This window comes from Nipponia nippon, unplaced genomic scaffold, assembly GCF_047370975.1.
Source record: "Nipponia nippon isolate SJK-2023a ecotype South Korea unplaced genomic scaffold, ASM4737097v1 scaffold_14, whole genome shotgun sequence".
Taxonomy (NCBI): Eukaryota; Metazoa; Chordata; class Aves; order Pelecaniformes; family Threskiornithidae; genus Nipponia; species Nipponia nippon.
In genome coordinates, this window is record NW_028262330.1 from 3527653 (window position 1) to 3544609 (window position 16957).

The 16957-nt window shown below is 42.4% G+C and overlaps 1 protein-coding gene across 4 annotated transcripts in view; it reads right to left on the reverse strand.

Moving 5' to 3' along the window:
* CA10 (carbonic anhydrase 10 (inactive)) overlaps positions 1–16265 on the reverse strand; it is a 207011-nt gene extending 190746 nt beyond the window's left edge. Inside the window, exons 1-3 of one of the 4 annotated variants that reach the window (XM_087750508.1) lie at positions 15986–16265; positions 15176–15314; positions 14830–14917 (exon numbers count right to left, since the gene is read on the reverse strand). In XM_087750508.1, coding sequence (XP_087606634.1) covers positions 14830–14890 — 61 coding nt within the window. In that variant the 5' untranslated portion in view covers positions 14891–14917; positions 15176–15314; positions 15986–16265. Of the gene's footprint in view, positions 1–14829; positions 15315–15389; positions 15506–15985 lie in introns of those variants that run through there. The other 3 variants (XM_087750507.1, XM_087750509.1, XM_087750506.1) reach the window with 3 other exon arrangements.
* Between the last annotated feature and the right edge of the window lie 692 nt (positions 16266–16957).

The window sequence follows — 16957 nt, forward strand, 5'->3', positions numbered from 1 at the left end:
GGGTTATAAATAACTCCTTTGGATGCTAGACAGTGGACAGTCAAGCCCCTGATCCCTAAAGTGTCTAAACAGAGAAAGCTAAGCCTGAGAGCACAACACATTTTCAGCTACTAGCTAGGGCAATTCAACTTAAGCCTGTGAAGCCATTCAGTAGGCAATCACAAATGCATTACAGGAATACAAACTACCTGGTGTCTCTCCACTCAACAAATGCTTCATTTGCTTGCAATGTGAACCTGCTCAGTGTCTGGCCTAACTGCTAGCTAAAGATTAGGGTACTGTTTTCCACCCTACTGTGGGCCTATAATTTAGACCCAGGCCTAAATCACTTGCAACATGCAGTTGAAGCTTCAAAGTCTGTCTATGAGGCTGCAACCATTAACTCCCTTATGTTGCGAGTTTAATTAGCGTCTAGTTCTCACAAAATACTCTTCTATAGAACGTGACCTGAGGACAGGCCTCATGTTTAGCTGGTATCAGGTATTTCTGTCATAAATAGGAAAAAGGTCGCTTTTTCCTTTCAGTTTCACAATAACTATTCTTGTTGATCTATTCACCTCAGTAAGTGTGACTGTTGTTTTCACTTAGATGGTGAACTCTGATTTCCTATAGGATATGGACTGTATTTCCTAGTAGCTGGCAGGACAATAACTTTATCTTTTTCATCCAGTCATATACATTTCAGTCTTATATTAATATTTTCTTCTTCCTCAAGAGAGCTTTGCAAAATTGCCAAAAATCCATTTAAATGCTTTGGGTTTACTTCCACAGTCCCAGTTTTATTTGAACACAATATTAAATTTAGAGGGCAAGAAATAACTGGAGGTCCATAGTTTGCATGATGAGTTATCTTTGGCCTACTTTATCCTACATCGCTTTGTGACGAGAACAGATGTAAAAGCTCTTTGCAGTCCTCAATCAAGACATACTATTACTGAGACAACTGGAAGGCAAAAGAATAAGCCAAGTCACCAGGGTTCAGAAACAGAGATGGGTGCATGAAAGAAGGGGTTTATTTTAATTGCTAGAATTCTCTGACAGAGTTGTAAGTCAATTATAAAGTTAAAGCCACGTTATCTTGCTGTATGTTAGTATAAACGTGTAGAATGCATTTGTAGTAATTTAATAATCATAAAATTTTATTACATACTGACCCTTTAAATCAGAAATGCATTATTTTTCAATGATTTTAATGGGTTATTAATTTATACAAATTACAAATACAGCTTACTCCCCTTTCCCAAGCAGATTAATGCAAGTGCAGTTGCAATGCAGAAGTATACTTTCCTATGACTTTTCCACATCTTCTGTGGTGAACAAAAGCAAAAAAATTCTGCTTGTTTGCAGCATATAATGCCAGGAATCAAAAAGGCATTCAGAGCAAGACATAATTAGATGATTATTTAAGCACGCTTCCTATGAAAGAGGTAGTCACACGGCAGTTTAAACAAACACCAAAACCTAGTTGTTTAGAGCTAGACTGTTGTAATTATTTATTCAATCAAAACTAATTTCTTCTTCTGTATGTCATGTAGACATTCTGTATGTCCACACCAATCTGGCAGGACCAGGTACTCAACTCCTTTCATCAAAGGGAATAATTTTTAAAAGAATATATTTTACATTCTTCTAGAACTCAAAATCAAACTCTTCTTTTTTTAATTACACTTTTAGAATGGATTATTTCACAAAATTACAAACACCTGAAAGCCAAAACAATTCCAATTTGCAACCTTAAGCACAGATGTGGTAAAGAGGGCCCAAAACACATACGTGAGGGGCTCCATCCCTCTCCTGCCTAACGTAAAGCTTTCTGCTCAGGTTAAATGCCCCCAGAACTCTCCCAGCCACAATCCCAGTCTGATTTCTTCCACGTGCTATTCCCTCTCCCCTAACTCCTGTCTCTCCCATACTGTACTGATGGAGACCTGTTACTGTATGAAGAGACCTGAACCCTCTTCACGCATCTTGTTTACAGATCCCTGCTGAAACCCAAAGCACTACAACTACTACTGTTGTGCTCAAAGTTTCCTCATGTCTCATAGATGGATGAACTGTTTCCTCATTTCTTTCCTCTTTTTTTTTTTGGTACATTGGTTTTCACCTGGGGAAAACTTCTTACACCTGCACAGAAATTAAGTACAGAAATTATGTTTAACTGTGCTAGATGTCTGGGAATAGCCCTGAGCCCTGATACTCCAAATACTGCACTAGTTTAGAAAACATAATTTTCCAAAAGCTTGAACAGCCATTTTGCTTTTGGCCACATCTTCAAATGTCAGTAAAACTCACTCGAGGGGACAATCACCACTGTTAGTGGCTATTTTGACAGTTAGGGACAGTGGCCACCATTTGTAACAAGGAAGTAAAAACAAGATTTAATTTCTGTTATTCTTATTTGAGCTTCTACTAATGCCAGCTCATATCTAAACACAGTCAAGCTTTCTTCATCCACATTCATTTAAAATGATACACACTTTTACTGTGCTATAGAATAGTATAAATAAAAAAGTTCACTTCCATTCAAGAACAGCCAAGATCACTGTCTCAAAGAGCAATACATAATACCATACTGCTAACACCAAACATCAAGAAAGATAGTTAAAACCATTACAAATCCATATCTCTCAGTAATTTACCAATCTATAGGTTCAGTCAATTTAAAAGATCTAGGAACAGGGGTTTAGTGGATTAGTAACAACAGACCATTAATCTCTGCAGCCTCAATTTTAATCCAGCAATGACCAAAGTGATTGAAAATCATTCTGACCACATGACTAGTAAAGCTCCTGAGCACAGTTCTCTCACATACCTGAATCCCAGCAGCAGAGGTCACAGTATGTTTCTAATGGGACTATTTACCAAGAGACCTTTGCTTAATGCTTAACTAAACTCAATGCCAACATTTTTGGGAGAGTAATGCCACTGCACACTACCTATGTGAACTAAGAGCTGATTTGAAGATTTTATTTTACACTTTATTTCGGCCCATATTGCTTTCTTCCCTGGCAAAATACCCAAAACAAACTTGTGTAAAACAAATACTTTTTTGTTTCTACATAAGATTTTAAATAAACGTGTAGGAATTGATGACTGTCATTCCAAGCAAATGCCAGGAGATTATTTCTGTACAGTTTATATAATATCAGTGAAAGTTATATCCGAAACACTTCAGAGTTTTAAAAATAATGCAATAGTATTATGTCATATACTCTGTTTTTATACATAAGAATGCTCTATTTCAAAGATTTTAAGTTCTGCAGTATTCAGTGACTAGAATAAATTCTTAGGTGTCCAGTAATGTGATGACACTATGTGATCAAGACACACTTCATCATTTGGTTCTCCACAACAGTTATCAGGGAATCAGTAAAGAAGCCATTGAAAGGGAGACCTTTCACAAAGGATTTAAATTCAATTGTTACTTGCTGTGGTCTGAAATCCAAGTCACAGGTTCTTTTTCAGGAGCATTATAAGGAAGGTGCTGACTACCTTGTCAGATATGCTCTTTTATTACTGCAAAGTAAATAAGCATTTAAAAACCTAAAAACGCAGCAGACAGAAGGTCCCGGTTTACATAGAGTAAGGAACTAAAAATGGGAGAGTTAAAAGCGTGAGTTATGAGAGTTACTTGCTGCTGTCTGTGAAGCATCAAGTAGAGCCAAAGCAGGACAAGGGCTGGAGGAGAGAAAGGAGAAAGTTTGCAGGCTCTGTGTCCTTCGGTAGATATAGCCCAAATACATAAATATGATGTAAATGTACTGCAGTGTTTTGTCCAGCCATTTCTATAAATAGTGCAATACTTATGTAAATTTTCTTGCCCATGGTAGAAATTTATTCATAATACCATATACAAAGCCTTACCTCATTTAAAACATGAGGAATTTTTCTGCTGATACATACTGAATATGCTACCACCTTCTTTCAGCAGCAGAGAGGACATGTTTGGCTTGTTTTGGTCCCAGACAGAGGGACAGACAGAACCTCAAATATTTTTATATACCCCCCACAAGAAGTTTCCTATGTCAGTGTGACTAGACTCCGCTTATGCAAGCTAGACTATGCCAGCTGCTTGCACAAAACTGGCATGAGGTTTCCCAAGCACCACTGTTGGCACCACCTGGTAGAGTGGGTCTTCCCTCACCACACAAAATGGCTGTGCCACTGTCTCTCCACCAGTCACGCCACGCAGCCCCACAGCCCAGCTCTGTACACAGGATGTCCTCTTTATGTCAGGACTTGAGGTCTGATCAAAATAATATCAAAATCTATGCTGGAAAAGAAGTGGAACACAAATTCACATATGAAAAGCACTGTGTATTACCACTCATCTCTTGTTATTTCACTTAGGTTTTTGGGTTTGTTTACTGTAGTCCAGGGGAAATCTGTTTACTATTGTGAAAAATGGTGTCTGTTTCATTCAGGGCATCCATAAAGTGAGAATTAACAAATTACAAACCAGATTATTTTAATTCTGATTGTACAGTTTCTCTTGCTAAGTTAGTCATACTAGAAAAGTCTGTATCTTCATTTTACCACACAAAGAACTGATATGATTTCACTTGGATAAAAAACTAATTTCTACACAACTGTATAATTTAATCAGAGATTATGAAAATTTCTGCTCATCTTAGCTGGGCTTTTCCAAAATTTTGTATTATTCATGTATTACACCACTGCTACTCCTTGCTTCAGGCAAAGCACTTCAGCACATCCTTACTCTAAGTTGTTTTATACAATTACATATTAAGACTCAGATACAGCAAAACACTTAAGCATGTCTTTTAAGTTCTGCATTTTGCTGAATCTGTGTATTAATGTATCACAATAAAATCTGAAGAGGATGACTAAGTTTTCAGCTCACAAGTATGAAAACATACTTATGTTACCTAATAGAAATAAATCATATTATTTATTACTCTATTTTGCATCCTGTTCCACAGTGAGCTAAATACCTGTGACTCTGGAGCAAAGGCACAATTACAGACTGGCAAAGATGAATTGTTAACAACTTGGAGAGAGTGCCAGGGGGGCTACTGAAGATAAAAATTATGCATCTGCAGATAACTTTAAATCCCACTTGCCATTACTAACTGCCACATAGTACCCTCAGGATCATGTGGGCAAACGAGAGGAGACTGTGGAGTCCTTGTAGATTATTTTGTTTTCCAGCAGGCACAAAAACATACAATAACAATAAGATACCACTTATAAATATGAATGTGAACAAAAAAAAACCCACAAATGGTGAAGCCAGGTGAATAAACTGCAAAATAAAAAGTGGGAGTTACAGACATCATGGGTGAAATGCCCTGGGGTGAGGATTTCACCCCCCAAAATAAATTCACATATATGTACACAGCATATCCAACAACTGCATCAGTATGTAAAAGAACCTGTTGGTCTGCTGAAAGAGCAATTTTCAAAGAGAAAATTTAGGGCCCAAAACCTCTGATGCCCTTAACTTTCTGTTGTCACCTACATCCGTGCCAAGTGGATGCGAAACATGAGGCAGGTAAAGTGCTGCACTTTGAGGAACCTATTCCTTACTCAGTCACAATAAAAACATAAAGAGGCCAACTGAATGAATGTTAATAATTTAAGCAGAATTTACATAACACATGTTTATGGAGGAACCTTGTGTGGGTCTGAATTTTACCTTAATATCACACTAACTCCTGGAAACCAACTTAAGTTAAACTCTTGATGTAATTCTTCAATATACCATAATTATACCTCATGATATCTTCAGTGCTATTACTATGAAGAGAAAAAATACCTTGTAATACACAGGCAGAGAGAGAAGGAGGGATCCAGCCTCTGAGAGGACACACCAGGCGCCATTCTGTGACCCTTCACTCCCAGGGAAGCTACACAAATTTAAACACTGAGGGTAAATCTAGCTGAAGCAAACTGCACGGAGGCAAGAGGCAAGGGAGCAGAAATGACCACGAACTCGCTGCTCAGCTGGGCTTTGAGTTCTAGAGGTTTAAAAACAGTCATTTTATGTTTCTTGGGGACAGACTGCCAGGTTTCATCGTCCACTGAATTCGTCAAGTGTGCCTAGCTGCAGCCGTCCCCCCTCCAGTCAGGAATGGAAAGGCAGTGTTAGCACGTAGCTCACAGAAACCGTTTTCAGGAAGATGTTTCTAGGAGTTTGTGAGGGCAATAAGTGCCACAAAGGTGATCACCTTCCTGTGGGGCACAGCCTCTCAGTCCCCCGACATGAGGAGCAGGTGTGGGAGAGCCACGCAGGTCAGCCACCCTCCTGCCGTCGCCAGGCACGTCTGTGGTGAGGAACAGGTCCCCGGCGAGGAGGCAGGTCCGCGGTCAGGCTGGTTAGTCCAGTCAGCGAGGCGAGGTGAGGTGAGGAGCAGCAGGGCACAAGGCTGAGGGCAGGCGGGAGGCTAAGGTTAAAGGCAGCTCAGAGCCGCTGAGGCACCAGACATGGTTTCTCCCAGTTCTCCCCGCAGCCTGATCCAAGGCTGTTCAGCTGTGCAGGAGCAGAGCTAACACGGATGAAGCAGCCGGACCCCAGGGGTGGGGGACAAGGCTGCAGAGCCTGTGGGCTCATCCCAGGGCCTGTCACTGCCTTCCCCCCTGACCCTGGTACCATGGAGGCCTCGTGCTCCCTCATTTCCGTGAGGCGATTCACTGTCTCAGTGAGGTGATTCAGTGTCATACCCTGACCAGAAACGAGGTGTAAGAGTAATCCTAGGGCTGCAAGGCAGAAATGAGAGTGAAAATGGACTGTAATTACTTAAATTGCTGCTAGGTGACCTTTCACATGACATTTTACCTCAGTTTCTCCATCTGTGAAAGTGTGGCCAACACTGTATGTTCGCTGCAAGCTGTTCCAAGCTCTGCCACTGAAATTCATCTTTTTTTTTTTTTTCTTTTTGACTGAAATATAATGCAAAGCTCTTCTCATTCATACCTTTCATTCTTAGAAAAATCCAGGCCACACAATACCATTCAGAGAAATCTCCTGTGAGTAGCCGTTCACGCACTCTCAAGCAGCAGGATTAGGACTAGCATAGGGTCAATCAAACACCTTTTCTTTCCTGTAGCAGCAGCCTTTCCCTTCCATAAATGCAGCTTCCCACATGGGAAATATCACCTTACCAGCAAATGGTAGGGCTTTCCACCTGTGTGTGAACAAATAGCTCATTCTCCACAAAATTTCACTTTCAGGGGACACTACTAAAGTATTGTTATCCTTTTCTGCCAGCGAGCACAGATCTTCAGCACTACCTTCTTCCTACAGTGAGAAAGTTTCTTTTTTCTGCCATGATGGCAAACACAAACTAATGCTCTTTCTAGCGGCCCAAGTATGTCACCTTGCCAAACAAAATTTAGCTGTGGCCGTAGCAAGCTTTCCTGGCTCGCTCCTTCAGTTACCCAACTGCTATCCTACTGGGAGTACAGCTGTCAGGCAGGGTTTGCTGGAGGACACGGTCGTTCCAACATCACTTCAAACAGTGCAGTTTTCCATAGTCACACATACCAAAAGATCTTGCTCTAATACTCATTACCTTTTTCTTTTAGCATTAATACAGCAAATTCTGTAGGAGTCCTGCTATGCTAGTCTTTCTACCCATGGCAGAACAGAAAAACTGCATTCCGATGACTATTCTTGAAGCGGAACAGGGCACTATAGTAGTTAACAGTAGGAAAGAACTTAAATTGGAAACAATCCATAAAACTGACAAGAAGATGATTTTTCAAAAACCACATTTCCCTCTAAATCCATCTACTCAAATGCTACTTCCAAGAGCTAGAGATGTCAACACGTTTAGAGGGGGAAAAAGGATAACGTTGCGTAGCTTCCTCCTCCATGCACGTGCTTAGAAGCCGCTTCGGACCAGTCAGTGCACAACTCTGCCTGTTCCATACTTAAAAGCCGGATGACAAACATACAGTATTCTGAGCTTGCTCAAGTTAAGCACTAATGATAAAGGGAGAAAGAAAGAATGTCAAAATGAACAGGTAACATTACGGATACTATCTTATCTCTATACTTATTTTAGTATCTTGTTAAAAAGTACATTCTAATTAGTTATTTGTGAATTACAGCTGCTATGATATTTTTCTGGCAATAATATTAGAAAAGATAAAACTGTGGGGCATTTAAGTTTAATACTAATTTTACTACAGAAATACAGATGTTACAGATCCATGAATTTAAACCAGAAATGTTTTCATATGCAAAAATACATCAAACAACGAAACCATTTATTTTCTTTAGTCCTGGCCATTGCTTTCAGTATGCTATGTATGTGGGAACTGATCATCTTCCATTTTCCAAGATGAGTAAAAGAAAATTAAATATTTTAGGTCTCTAATCCTGGATAGGCTGTACCTGGCACTCCACAGGAGCAGAGACACCTGCCATCTAAAGCTTTTCTCATTGCCAAGCTTTAAGTTTTTGCAATTTGTAAGGTCCAAATCTCATTAACACTAAAGGCATTTATAACATTCTCAGAGTTCCAAGGTCTTTTAAGGTGGGTGTAAAGATAGGTTTCCTTATGCCTTTTTACCTCGACTGTCAATTGCTAAGCACTGCGTGAAAATGTTTCCCATATTGACAAATAAAAAGTTTACACTTATGGGCACCCATGTGCCTACAAGGCACCCAGTACTTGTCTACATCACCAGAAAGGCTACTATACTACACAGAATATAGGTCTAAAATGTTTCAGTCCTCTATTTTTATGACAATAATAACTTGCTATTTTATCTTCAAGAAATTCCATTAAAAGACCCTTGACAGCTTTTTAACCATCAATGGTTAAACCAGCAATAAAATATTCTACTACTTTGAATTCAACTGTAAACAGGTTGGGCTGCAAATTCTCCTAAATGCCAGATTATTATCCTCTTTACAAATTTATTTCCTATTTATTTACCATTAATGTTTCAATTTATCTATCATAATGGAATTTTTTTTGCTAACTGATATTCTCCACTGTATGGACAGGCACTTTTGCACTTTCTGATGACATTACAATGGAAATGCAGTCACGCTATACAGTGTTGCCTCTAAACAAGTCATTTAAAATTTGATTCCTATTTTCTATTCCTTCCAACATGATGTATAGATAAGATAAAAACCAGATAGGAGCAAAATAACACTTATCACAGTATGTCAGTGTTGTCCATAACTAACTGTCATCTAGTTTTGTCTGCTGCTTGAGCTGGTAATGAGATAATGATAAAACAGTTATATATAGTCTTCTATTAACAGCCCAGATGGGCCAATCATCCACTTCAGTCTTTGCCATGTTAAGTTTAGCTATAAACAATCAGTAACGATGAAAACAGCAGCTCCCTCCTCAGCTAAATTACAACCTTTCAACCAAGAAAGCAAGCGATACTTTGACCAATAGCAAGAAATAAGCAAAACAGCCTTTTAGGGTAAGCAGGAATTCCTTGTTCATTGGTATACAAGCAATATTCATAATGCAAATGGAAAGCCATTTCAATCCTTGCTGAGTTTAAAATCTAGCTGTTGTAGATTTAAAAAGTGAAACCCTTCCAAGAATATCAAGGGCAAGGCTTCTCTGTAACATCAGTTGTATCTTAAAGACTTAAAAGAATACTCTTAAATTGAGAGTGCTTATTTGAGCTGGGGTTTTATTCCTGCTTTTAGTAATTTTGTCTTGGAGGCTTGGTATCTAGTTCAATTGCATTAACAATGAGGAAACACAACAAGGCAAAGAGGTCCCTTTGAAAACTGGGTATCTTCACCACTGAGATTTGGAAAAGAATAGCAGTGATTACCAGTTTCTTTCCATCAGTTTATCGGATGGAAAATAGCTCAGCATAATACGTGCAAAACTATTCATAACCATTCCCTTCTACTACCTTTACATAAGCTAAAAATACGTGTGTTGTTTTGGCACTTTAGCGCCTATCTGGTCACGCTCTAGCTGTAAAACTAACAATAAAAATAGAATTATGAAAAATACAGGACACAAAAAAAAAGTAAAGTAGACATTTATAGGAGACTACAAGGCTATTTCCATAGAATTTTAAAGCAGAAACATCTTCACACCTTTTGGAAAGGCGGCAACATCTCTGAAGTGAGAAAGCATTCAAGTGCTAAGGAACTGAGAGTCTTTGGATCCAACATATGGCCTCCATCCTGTGTTTGAATGTGAGCAGGAGGATTGAATCCACGTGGATTTTTCAGTAACATCAACAAACTCCATGCAGGCATGAAGGTTTGCCCACACACATGAAGCTGTGGAGATGGGACAAAGCAGGAAGGAATACTATAATGGATTGGATGCCAAAAGCTCTTAGTTACCAGATGCACCAGGCTGCATGTTATACCTTCCTATATGCCTAGTGATTATTTCTCTCAGATATATATATATCTGTGCTATGAATAATTCCTTCCCCTAGGATATTACATTTCTTACTTGAAAGTGCCAGAAAAAGCTATTTCTGCGACACTATTTGAGAGTAATTAACTTGGTTTCAACATTTTTGTCCAAACATAACAATGAACCATTCACTGTTAAGTTACTAATGGACATTAGAGACTTGATATTCTTCTCTTCTGCAAGACTACTTTAGCTTGAATTATCTCAGGTTGTACAATGCTAAGAGAAGAAGAGTTATCAGACCTTACAGACCATCATTCAACAGATAATTAAAGCCTTGGCATAATTTAGAGTTCCTATAGGACAACTCTGTGGTATGGCAGGTGGTAAGAGCTCAGAGACTGCAGAAGCAGCAAGACAGAAAATGAAGTGCAACCGTGCTCCAAATACACCCCTAGCCCTCAATGCCAGGAGATGCTACATCAGATGCTCAATACACAGTGGAATTCTTTGATAGACAGGATTTTTTTTACACCATCTTAGTTGTTCATGATACATGATTTATGACCCCTGTGTGCTGCCAAACAAGCCAAACTTACACCATAAAAGGGATCTGCCCCTACGTGACTTGAGATGATGGCAAAGGATGAAAATACTTCCAAATAATGAGAGCTGTAGGCATTGCGTGAATTTCATCCATATTAGTTCCATATTAGCCAAGACAATAAGAGGTAATATATCAATTCATAGGAAGCCACAAATATGTTGATCATTCAGGTTTTATAAATCATTTTGTTGATGGATTAACAGAAAATGTACACAGAAACCTTCTTAATCAGTGCCCACGACAGCTGCATTTTCTTATTTAAATGAAGTATCCTGCAAGGGTTTGAAAACAGCATCCTGTTTTTTTTCTTGAAATTGATTGTTAACATCTAGAATCACAAAAAAAAATTGCTTCTGGTTTATACAAATGACTATGCAAGCAAAGGTGGCAGCCATTATGGGATCAACAACATCCCACCTGAGAACACTGATGCTAATTAATCTTTGGTGGTATTATTACCCAGGAAGGAAATTTTGGACATCATACCTACAACAATTATCCTCTTTCTATATAAACAGTATAATCCCCATGCCATGGTTATCTGCATCTTCAAAGGAACAACAGCCAAAGAGGCCTTATTTCAGCATTCTATCTACCGGACTGCTTCACTTCCACTACCCTGTGTTCCTTCTATGCTGTAGTATCATTAGAAGGAACAAAACCTCTAAAGTCATAATACAAATCATGACTATTTTTCCCCAGAGACTACAACTCAAAGGAATAAACATGCATCATGACTTAGACGGAAAGAGAGGGCTTTCGCTTCTTTCTAAAGGATAGAAATTGTTTTCTTGGTCGTTCAATCTGTTCTTATTTCTCATTTGCATCTGCACAAAGAAACTAGATTCTCCTTTCAAACAAGCAATTTCAAGTAGCAAAAGCCTTAATTCAGTACACCAAGAAAACAAAAATATTTGGTTTTTGAAGTTCACAGATAAATTATTTCCCAAACACAAGGGCCAGTAATTAAAAAAAAAATTATTCTTAAATCTCAGTATCATTTCTTCCAAACCAAGCAATCTATCATATGCACAGGTAACTGACTGATAAAAAATATGTTAGGTATAAAATATTTTGAAAATATATATGCCTCTTTTTAATAGATGAAATTACTTTCCATATACTAAATCTCACAAAAATTCATGCATGTGAGAGACACCAAAAAGCCAATTGTAGAACTTCATTATTTATTTTAATTAAGAGACACATCATAAGTGCTACATTCAGCATAATTTATATTTAAATGTCATGTAAATACACAGCAAAAGACAATGTGACATAACATTGAGCCTATGTTTAATAAATAAGTTTACTAATAATCATAAAATAACTTAATAGTCTTTTTGGTTCAGTGACTGGCATCATCCCTCTGAACAGCAGCCCTTAATAGGCCCTAATCCAAATCACCACTGGAATTAGTAGGAGGGCCATCACAGGTTTAAATAGACACTGAATCAAGCATTTGCTGATGTTCAGGAAAGATCCATGCACAGAAGACCAGCCTTGTATCTTCACTGCTGAAACAACTGACTTAATAAGAAAGAAAAAAAAGAAGAAAAAAATAATACTACCACATTCCTTAATTCATATCCCTGTAATTTGCAGCAGTGTGCTCAACTAATGGTTTTTTTAAGTAATGCTGAATGAATGACCAGGGCTGAAGTGCTAAAAATACACAGTTTCTGGAATCCAGCTTTGAGGCAAACCTTAACAGGCTTCATTACACCTCCTCTTACTTACACTGTTATCCAGACATCCCAGCTAGATAATATGCTACAAAACATAGTGTAAAAAGGATGACAGAGGAAAGATACAAAGCATTAGTACCAGTCAGATATCTACAGATCTTAATCCCTTTTACCAAGATGACAAATCCTAAGGATTCCTGACAAAAAAAAAAAAAAATCCCTAGGAAGAAAAAAAAAAAAAGGCAAGCCTAAATGCACGCACACATCCTCTATGCGGTTAAAATTAAATACAGCTTTAACCGTACAGCAAAAGCATCCCTCCCTTCATTTATTCACTTTATTCCCCCAAAAAGAACAAAAAAAAAAAGAAGAAAACAGAGATGGATATCAGTCTGTTCTTAGTGCTAGAGGGAGATGGAGAGCGATGAGAGCCCCTGCAGGACTGATCGCACCATCAGTTTCAGAAGCCTGCGTTCCCATGTCTGAAGATGAGGAAAGGAGGGGGGGAGATTAGGAAACACTGGCAGCTAAATGGGTGGCATAAGGACCTGCACAGAATGGGGCAGCTTCTTTCTGTCTCAGGATATTACTGTCAGAATGGCCAAGAAAGCGATGAGCTTCATTTTTCCATTCTCACTGTGGTACTTTAAGAAGTGCCTAATTTGAAGAGAACTGGACAGGTGGCATATCATGCTGAGCTAAATAGATAAGTGTGAGATTTAAATGACAAGAGGCAGCAGGTTTTGCTGTTCTAAAGCGTGAGAGAGTGAATTATTCTGATGGTACCAATGGGCACAAGTGGAAGGTCAGCCTGGGGTGCTGCCAGTGTCACCCGGGTGCCTGGTAGCAGATGGTGCCAGACTGTGGGGATAAAAGAAGGGCTGATGTACCCCGCGGGCCGACAGCAACACTGTTTGCTCAGGAATAAAGAAGTTTTGGGGCAGGTGCAGGCAATACAAATTAACATAGCTGCTGCCACCCTAAATGGCAGTACAAGCATCGGCAGCCCAAGGGCTGTAAGGGTGGATCAGTCAGGGAGTGCTGCGGAAAGCGCAGTGGGGGCAGGCACTGCCAGGCTGAGATGCTGCAGGGGCTGCTGGCTGGCTGGGAGCTGGCCCAGGCCCATCTCTGCATGGTCCCAAGGGAGCTTTGGAGCTCCCTCTCCCTAAGCACCACCAGGCTGGACAGCGAGATGTCCAGGAGGACCCTCTCCCTCCCCCCTGCAGTGCCTTGCCTGTGTTGCTTGAGTTCCCATTTCCAGACTTATGCAATGATGTCAGGGCAGAAGCAGCCTGCAGAGAAGCGGAACAGCAGGAGACACAGGCAGCCTGGATCCCCATGGGGCTTCCTGAAGTGTCCCAAACTAGAAAACTGGCCACCTCCCCACTCCTACCTCCTGCAACACAATTATTCCAGCATGACTGACATGACAAATTAACAAGGCAGCCAGGGCTTTTGCAGTAGAAGAGAGTGTTTTCCCCAAGAACAAATTGTTCCAATCCTTTACGCTAGACACCCGGCCGTGCCTATTCATTAATTGGACAAGCTCTGGTGACAACTGAAATTACCTGACTTCTGCATACTGGAGGGGAGAGAGATCTTTGCAAGCTTAAAATGAGAAGCCTAAAGCTGGAATCCCAGCCACCAAGGAGTTCTTTGAATGGGGCTATTTTTTTTTAAAATTCATTTTCAGAGCACGGCCACAGTAAAGCTCCTTTTAAAAGCAGAGGCACATTCTTCAATGTCATTTTATCCTTTGCAGACCCTGAACTGTGGCACCAGAACACGACAACTCCGCCAATGAACCGCAAACCTTTTAAGATCCACAGATCAGCCGAGTTTAAGAACTTCAGGAGCTATGAAATTCTGGGATTACTGCAATGTTGCGATTAATTATCACAATCAGGTACATTAGGAATTATAAGCATCTGCTTGATCAGTACACTGTGGTTATTTATTGCAACAAATGTATCATTATTACTCCACAGGTATTGGAATTAAGGGGAGGGGGATTGATGTTTGTTGATTTCTGTCATGATCCACTCACAATATGTCGTTCATGTATTTTTCAACTACTATTTTGATTTGGGTTTAACTGTAGCTCTTGCCCCTTGCTAAGGGGAAGCCTGGGAACCCTGTACGGCATTTCCCCCCCCCCCCCGCCCGCCCATGCCACCTCGCCCTTTCTGTGCTAGCTGCGTACCTGAAATGCAGACGATGAAATTCGCTTGCAGAAGAAAAAGCACCTCCCAAACAATTTCCATCCTCCGATTCTCATGCCAAGTGCATCCCTCGGCGAAAAAAAATAACAAAGATCAATATCGCAGTTTGAACGATCCCAGCAAATTTCCTTTCGGACTTGCAGACTGTATTCCCCAGATGTGCTGACAACACATGTCCGAGCTCTCTCTCCGCACGGCTCAAGCGAGATCCCTTCCCTTCCTTCGCCCTCCAAAAAAGACCACGAAGCCAATTGCCAGCACCGAGCTTTTCCTCCACGAGTGAAAAAAAAATCCACCAGATTTCCCAACAAGACATAGACAACAAACCCCAGCTGATCCGGTCCGGAGAGTCTCTATTCCAGGGCGGCCAGGTGCAAGTTCACCCCAAACTCTGCACGTCTCAGCGGGGCAGTGCCAGCATGCCGGGGGGGGAGGCGGCGGAGGGAGGGGGTTTCCTCTCCTGCTGCTACAAAACGAGCGGAAAGAGATTAATACCCGCTGCAACGCATTCGCCCCCTCCCCGCCCCGCACGCTACCGCACCTCCACGGCGCGGAGCACGTAGCAGCCGGCTCTCTCCAGCCCTGCCGGGGTTTCTGCAATCCCCGGCGAGCCGAGGCGGCTTTCCGCCGGGCGACTGCAGGGGTCGTTCTTGCCCCACGCACGGAGCTGCCCTTCCCCGGCCGGGATGGCCCCGGCCCCGCCGCCGCCGCCCCCGGCCCCGCCGCCGCCCCCCGCCCCCGCGCCGCCCCGGCCCCGCAGCTCGGCAGCGCGACACCGCCCCGGGAGGGGGCTGGGGGCTGCGGGGCAGCGGCGCTCGGCCCTCCCGAAGCTCAGCCGCTGAAGTCCAGCGTCTGCAAGCGGCGGGGGCTTGCGTGCATCGCCGGCCGGCTTCGCTCAGAATGCCAATATTTTACAACTTATTTAAACAAGAAGGAAAAGAAAAACAAACACAAACTTCTCGCGGTTTTGGTGGTAGGAAGGGCAACAAGAGGATACAGCCAAGAGTTAGCGAAGTACCTGCGCTGCAGTGCCTACCTAATTGCATTCCCCAAACCACAATACTTCTGCATAGATTCTCCCCCCCAAAAAAAAAAAAAAAAAAAGCAGTGTCAGTTTTGGGGCAATCTCTTACTTACCCCCAAAGCCTCCTGCTTTTTATTTTTTTTCAGCTCATCGGATTTGCCACTCCTGCCTGCAGTCCCAAAAACAAATCGAGGTCACGCTCCGAGCCGCTCGCTGCAGCCACCTACCACCACCTTAGCTGTGAGGAGGTACCATAGCTCCTCGGATTCCTCCCTCCACCCCTGATCCCGACTATTTCGCCATTTCCCCGAGTAGCGGGCTGTGCTGCGGGGTGCCGCGGGCCGGCGGGCGGCAGCGCCGGGCACGGCGGGGGCTCGGCGCGGCGCGGCTCGGCGCGGCGGCGCGCACGGGCGCGGGCCGGCGGGCGAGCGCTCCGTCGCGGAGGCGGTGCCTGGGCGGGCGGCGGCGGGGCCGCACCGCACCGCGGCAGGGGGGTCTGCGGCTGGGACCGGGCCGGCATCGGCGGGGGGGAAACAGAAGGGAAAGCCTCCCTCCCGCGCGGCCGCCTCGGCTGGCTGTCTTCTCGGGCACGTTCCAGAAGCTGCTGCTCACTTTTGTTTAAAATGTGGGTCCAATTTTTTTTTTCCCACCCCCCGAAAAAAAAGAGGTGCACCTGGCGCGGGGAGAGGTTGGGTTTGCCTTTCTGGGCGCAGCAAGGCAGCGTTGGCAGAGCCGAGGGGCTGCGGGCTGGGGAGCTGCGCGGCGCGGGTAGGTGGGCAGGGGCTGCCCCGGGCCGGAGCGCCCTGCGGGGTGGCTCGGTCTGTCATGAAAGCAGGGAAGGGGCAGGGGCTTTGGGCTGCAAACGAAAATCCCGGCTCAAGGCAGGTGTGAAAAGGGGATCCTGCAACTGCTTCGACTGCGGATGCCTGCATTGATCGCTGTAAGGCAGAGGGAAGGGGGAGGGAGAGAGATGCTTTGGGTTTCAAACTGATATCCCAGCGCTTGGCAGGTATGCAGAGGTCATAGTACAAATACTCCAGCGGGGGATGCATGCATAATAGATTGAACATAGGTTGGTTTATAAA